The sequence below is a fragment of the Nerophis ophidion genome, linkage group LG25 (assembly GCF_033978795.1).
Source record: "Nerophis ophidion isolate RoL-2023_Sa linkage group LG25, RoL_Noph_v1.0, whole genome shotgun sequence".
In the NCBI taxonomy this organism is placed as follows: Eukaryota; Metazoa; Chordata; class Actinopteri; order Syngnathiformes; family Syngnathidae; genus Nerophis; species Nerophis ophidion.
In genome coordinates, this window is record NC_084635.1 from 41,012,200 (window position 1) to 41,019,699 (window position 7,500).

The 7,500-nt window shown below is 37.2% G+C and overlaps 1 protein-coding gene across 5 annotated transcripts in view; it reads right to left on the reverse strand.

Moving 5' to 3' along the window:
- The window catches only part of LOC133542912 (homer protein homolog 2-like), a 46,072-nt gene extending 40,983 nt beyond the window's left edge, over positions 1 to 5,089 (reverse strand). The window contains exon 1 of one of the 5 annotated variants that reach the window (XM_061887170.1): positions 4,890 to 5,089. In XM_061887170.1, coding sequence (XP_061743154.1) covers positions 4,890 to 4,891 — 2 coding nt within the window. In that variant the 5' untranslated portion in view covers positions 4,892 to 5,089. Of the gene's footprint in view, positions 1 to 4,388; positions 4,782 to 4,889 lie in introns of those variants that run through there. The other 4 variants (XM_061887171.1, XM_061887172.1, XM_061887168.1 and 1 more) reach the window with 4 other exon arrangements.
- Positions 5,090 to 7,500: the final 2,411 nt, after the last annotated feature.

A 7,500-nucleotide genomic window follows, 5' to 3' on the forward strand; every position in this document is an offset into this window, starting at 1 on the left:
CCTGTTTGTATCACTGCGTGTCAGTCACCTGTTTGTATCACTGCGTGTCAGTCACATGTTTGTATCACTGCGTGTCAGTCACATGTTTGTATCACTGCGTGTCAGTCACATATTTGTATCACTGCGTGTCAGTCACATGTTTGTATCACTGCGTGTCAGTCACATGTTTGTATCACTGTGTGTCAGTCACATGTTTGTATCACTGTGTGTCAGTCACATGTTTGTATCACTGTGTGTCAGTAACATGTTTGTATCACTGTGTGTCAGTCATGTTTATATCACTGTGTGTCAGTCATGTTTATATCACTGTGTGTCAGTCACATGTCTGTATCACTGTGTGTCAGTCACATGTTTGTATCACTGTGTGTCAGTCACATGTTTATATCACTGTGTGTCAGTCACATGTTTGTATCACTGTGTGTCAGTCACCTGTTTATATCACTGTGTGTCAATCACATGTTTGTATCACTGTGTGTCAGTCACATGTTTATATTATTGTGTGTCAGTCACCTGTTTATATCACTGTGTGTCAGTCACATGTTTGTATCGCTGTGTGTTAGTCACATGTTTATGTCACTGTGTGTCAGTCACATGTTTATATCACTGTGTGTCAGTCACATGTTTGTATCACTGTGTGTCAGTCACATGTTTATGTCACTGTGTATCAGTCACATGTTTATGTCACTGTGTCAGTCACGTTTATATCACTGTGTGTCAGTCACATGTTTGTATCACTGTGTGTCAGTCACATGTTTGTATCACTGTGTGTCAGTCACATGTTTATATCTCTGTGTGTCAGTCACACACTGTCAGTCACGTTTATATCACTGTGTGTCAGTCACCTGTTTATATGATTGCGTGTCAGTCACATGTTTATATCACTGTGTCAGTCACATGTTTATATCACTGTGTGTCAGTCACCTGTTTATATGATTGCGTGTCAGTCACATGTTTATATCACTGTGCGTCAGTCACATGTTTATATCACTGTGTGTCAGTCACATGTTTATATCACTGTGTCAGTCACATGTTTATATCACTGTGCGTCAGTCACATGTTTATATCACTGTGTGTCAGTCACATGTTTATATGATTGCGTGTCAATTACATGTTTATATGACAAGTAAAAGCTAGTTGACTTATCCCTCAAATGCTAGTTGACCTGCCCGTGACAAGTGAGGTGACAGGTGTGTAGTCAGTGCACAGGTGACCGTGACAAGTGAGGTGACAGGTGTGTAGTCAGTGCACAGGTGAGTCAGGACTACTTTCACTCCCAAACAAAGTCAGATGGTACTTTAGATAAAACACATTTGATCAGATCACAGACGTGCAGTCAAGTTGAAACATTGACAAAAACTCTTCCTGTACAACATTGTGACAACAACATTGTGACGACAACATTGTGACAACAACATTGTGACGACAACAACATTGTGACAACAACATTGTGACGACAACAAAATTGTGACAACAACAACATTGTGACGACAACAACATTTTGACAACAACATTGTGACGACAACAACATTGTGACGACAACAACATTTTGACAACAACATTGTGACGACAACAACATTGTGACAACAACATTGTGACAACAACAACATTTTGACAATAACAACATTGTGACGACAACAACAACACTAACAATGACAACATTGTGACAATAACAACATTGTGACAATAACATTGTGACGACAACAACAACACTAACAATGACAACATTGTGACAATAACAACATTGTGACAATAACATTGTGACGACAACAACAACATTGTGACAATAACAACATTGTGACAACAACAGCAACATTGTGACGACAACAACATTGTGACAACAACAACATTGTGACGACAACAAAATTGTGACAACAACAACATTGTGACGACAACAACATTTTGACAACAACATTGTGACGACAACAACATTGTGACGACAACAACATTTTGACAACAACATTGTGACGACAACAACATTGTGACAACAACATTGTGACGACAACAACATTGTGACAACAACAACATTTTGACAATAACAACATTGTGACGACAACAACAACACTAACAATGACAACATTGTGACAATAACAACATTGTGACAATAACATTGTGACGACAACAACAACATTGTGACAATAACAACATTGTGACAACAACAGCAACATTGTGACGACAACAACATTGTGACGACGACAACAACACTAACAATAACAACATTGTGACAACAATAGCAACATTGTGACAATAACAACATTGTGACGACAACAACAACATTGTGACAATAACATTATTGTGACAACAACAACAACATTGTGACGACAACAACATTGTGACGACGACAACAACACTAACAATAACAACATTGTGACAACAATAGCAACATTGTGACAATAACAACATTGTGACGACAACAACAACATTGTGACAATAACATTATTGTGACAACAACAACAACATTGTGACGACAACAACATTGTGACGACAACAACATTGTGACGACAACAACATTGTGACGACAACAACATTGTGACGACAACAACACTAAAAATAACAACATTGTGACAATAACAACATTGTGACGACAACAACAACACTAACAATAACAACATTGTGACAATAATGTTACTTTGTGTCCAAACCTTGTTGAACTTCAAATGATGCGGGAAAGTGCTGGAACATTTCCATCAGCACAGTTCTGTCACAACGACCCTGATAATTCTACACAATATTTATGTCACAAAGACCCTGATAATTCTACACAATATTTATGTCAAAGACCCTGATAATTCTACACAATATTCATGTTTGACACGCACATGTCCAAGTCATGTTCCTCATACTGTTGACTAGATCCTTTACCAACATTGAAATGTATCATTCTAGAACATGCATGCTAAACTTTTGCCAGTTGGCAACTCTGTCCTGTAGCCACGCCCCCTTGGGGAGTATACTTCCTGTTTTGTGACCTCTGTTTACATCTACAATGTACCTTGTCACTGGTTACCAATCAATACTCTGATTAGTTGTTCACCAAGTACAACCTCAGAAAACACTTGGCTTGCCATGTGACAACATTAAATACAGTAGTGTAGTAGACCTAAGTATTCATTAAGTACCACCATCATGACAACATTAAATACAGTAGTGTAGTAGACCTAAGTATTCATTAAGTACCACCATCATGACAACATTAAATACAGTAGTGTAGTAGACCTAAGTATTCATTAAGTACCACCATCATGACAGCATTAAATACAGTAGTGTAGTAGACCTAAGTATTCATGAAGTACCACCATCATGACAACATTAAATACAGTAGTAATGAATACTTAGGTTTACTACACTACTGTATTTAATGTTGTCATGATGGTGGTACTTCATGAATACTTAGGTCTACTACACTACTGTATTTAATGTTGACAAGTACCGCCATCATGACAACATTAAATACAGTAGTGTAGTAGACCTAAGAATTCATGAAGTACCACCATCATGACAACATTAAATACAGAAGGGTAGTAGACCTAAGTATTCATTAAGTACCACCATCATGACAACATTAAATACAGTAGTGTAGTAGACCTAAGTATTCATTAAGTACCACCATAATGACAACATTAAATACAGTAGTGTAGTAGACCTAAGTATTCATGAAGTACCACCATCATGACAACATTAAATACAGTAGTGTAGTAGACCTAAGTATTCATGAAGTACCACCATAATGACAACATTAAATAAAGTAGTGTAGTAGACCTAAGCATTCATTAAGTACCACCATGACAACATTAAATACAGTAGTGTAGTAGACCTAAGTATTCATTAAGTACCAGCATCATGACAACATGAAATACAGTAGTGTAGTAGACCTAAGTATTCATTAAGTACCACCATGACAACATTAAATACAGTAGTGTAGTAGACCTAAGTATTCATTAAGTACCAGCATCATGACAACATGAAATACAGTAGTGTAGTAGACCTAAGTATTCATTAAGTACCACCATCATGACAACATGAAATACAGTAGTGTAGTAGACCTAAGTATTCATTAAGTACCACCATGATGACAACATTAAATACAGTAGTGTAGTAGACACAAGTATACTACACTACTGTATGAAATACAGTAGTGTAGTATTGATGATGACAACATGAATGTATTGAAATGAGCATGAAAAGTGTTTAAAAGCCAGAATGTAAGATGAGTGACAGCCCCACGTGACGGAGCAGGATTATTAATAGCAGCACATTGTGATTGACAGGATATAGAAGTCTGGCGTCATTAAGAATGAGCGGTCATTAATAATGCTGCAGGTGTGACGTCATTAATAATGAGCGGTCACTAATAATGGTGCAGGTGTGACGTCAGTGTGGTGGAAACTCACCCCATGGTGGCGACAAGTGTAGAAATAAAAGTGAATAATGCTGAGGTCCGCGGCTGATCGGCACGTCACACTTCCACGCTCATTGTCGTCCACTGACAGACTTGCTGCTGCTCTCCTTCGTGGAGTGGGCGAGCGGCAAAAAGAACATTAGTCGAGAGCTTTCTCCTCGACGTCGAAACTAAGTGGCGCTAATTCCACGGCTTGTACCTGCGCGCTCAGCAGCGACACGCGGCGGCGCGCGTCTGCTACTACACCGCACACGCGACGGCGCGCGGCTGCTATTACACCGCACGCGCGGCTGGTATTACACCGCACATGCGGCGGCGCGCGGCTGGTATTACACCGCACACGCGGCGGCGCGCGGCTGCTATTACACCGCACATGCGACGGCGCGCGGCTGCTATTACACCGCAAACGCGGCGCCGCTGCCTTTCAGACACGCGCGACAAAGTCCACGCGAGGGACGTCACGTGACCCACACGTTGCTTAGTTTCTACTTACATGGAGGCGTCCACGCGGGTGACGTCACTTTCCACCGCCTATCAAAACAAGACTTAGTATTGTCCTCAAAGTGTTTCTTGTTATTGTCCTCAAAGTGTTTCTGCGCGTGGAGTTTCGTGAAAAGAGCACGCGAGACGGGAAATAACAAACTTGTCTCCTGACACGCCAACTAATCACGGCACGTGCGCGCCTGACCGGAACTTATCTTGTTGTTGTTCTTGTTGCTGGGGGAAGGTTTACATGGCACCTGCTCAGGTCACGTGGGCGTGGAAGGAAACGAGCAGGTCGAAATTCTGGTCCAGCAAAATAAATAAATAAATAAATACAATTGAAAATAATGATAATTATTAAATATATATATATATATATATATATATATATATATATATATATATTTAATATATGTATATATACATATATATACAATTATATATATATATACACATATTTATGTATGTGTGTGTGTTAACAAATAAATACATAAATTAATAAATAAAGGTTAATTAAAGGCCTACTGAAATGAGATGTTGTTATTTAAACGGGGATAGCAGGTCCATTCTATGTGTCATACTTCATAATTTCGTTATATTGCCATATTTTTGCTGAAAGGATTTAGTAGAGAACATCCACGATAAAGTTCGCAACTTTTGGTCGCTAATAAAAAAGCCTTGCCTGTACAGGAAGTAGCAGACCATGTGCGCGTGACATCACGGGTTGTGGAGCTCCTCACATCCGCACATTGATTACAATCATGGCCACCAGCAGTGAGAGCATTTCGGACCAAGAAAGCGACAATTTCCCCATTAATTTGAGCGAGGATGAAAGATTTGTGAATTAGGATGTTGATAGTGAAGGACTAGAAAAAAGAAAAAAAAGCGACGGCTCCAGGCGGCGGCAGTGTGAGCGTTTCAGATGTAATTAGACACATTTACTAGGATAATTCTGGAAGATCTCTTATCTGCTTATTGTTTTAATAGTGTTTTAGTGAGATTTTAAAGATTGTAAAGACATACCTCGAGGCAGTGTCTCAGAGAGAAGCCGAGGAGACAAGCTCACAGCTGCTGCAGGACCACAAATAATCCACTGATGTCTCCGGTAAGATATATATATCACAAATTCCCCATCCAAAAACATGCTGGTTGACGTTGAGAAAACATATTCGCTTGACCGCTCTGCTTCACAACAAACAAAGAAACAGCGGCTGTGTCTCGGTGCTAAAGACAGCTGCAATACACCGCTTTCACCAACAGCATTCTTCTTTGACGTCTCCATTATTAAATGAACAAATTGCAAAAAATTCAGCAACACAGATGTCCAAAATACTGTGTAATTATGCGGTTGAAGCAGACGACTTTTAGCTGCGAGTGGTGCAGTGCTAGTATTTCCGCGACGTTTTCAACAAGAAAACTCCCGGCAAATTTAAAATTGCAATTTAGTAAACTAAAGCGGCCGTATTGGCATGTGTTGCAATGTTAATATTTCATCATTGATATATAAACTATCAGACTGCGTGGTCGCTAGTAGTGGCTTTCAGTAGGCCTTTAAAATGAAAAATATTCTGGCCAGGCAAACTAAATACATGAATAATTATATAAATGAATAAACAAATGAAAAAAATTAAATGAAAAATATTCTTACCAAGCAAATTAAATAAATATGTATTTGATAAATAAATAAATACATTAATAGAGCAAATAATGTGAAAATTATTCTGGCCAAGCAAAGTAAGAAAAAAAAAATACATAAATGATTAGATAAATAAATAAATATATTAATTAAACTGTAAAAATATAGATACCAAGCAAAATAAGAAAATAAATACATAAATGAATAATTAAATACAATGAAAACAATTCTGGTCAAGTAAAATAAATACATAAATGAATAAATAAATAAATAAATAGCTGAGATAGGCCCCAGCGCCCCCGCCACCCCAAAAGGGACAAGCGGTAGAAAATGGATGGATAAACAAATGGATAAAATAAAATGTAAAATATTCAGACCAAGCAATATATATATATATATATATATATATATATATATATATATATATATATATATATATATATATATATATATATATATTAATGAATAGATCAAAATAAATGAAAAATATTTTGACCAAGCAAAATAAAAAAATAAATACATAAATGATTAGTTGAATAAATAAATAGGTTAATTAAAATGTAAAAATATACTGACCAAGCAAAATAAGAAAAAAAAATACATAAATGATTAGATAAATGAATAAATATATTAATTAAACTGTAAAAATATACATACCAAGCAAAATAAGAAAATAAATACATAAATGAATAATTAAATACAATGAAAACAATTCTGGTCAAGTAAAATAAATACATCAATGAATAAATAAATAAATAACTGAGATAGGCCCCAGCGCCCCCCGCCACCCCAAAAGGGACAAGCGGTAGAAAATGGATGGATGGATGAATAAAAAAATGAATAAAATAGCCTCCCGACATGTATTTATAAATGTTTAATTTCTATTTACATCACGTGACACCTCTGATGAAGGCTGCAGAAGCAAAGTAGCCCAAACTTGTCAGCTTCAACACTTTACCTTACTAGCCTGTAGAAATCAACCATT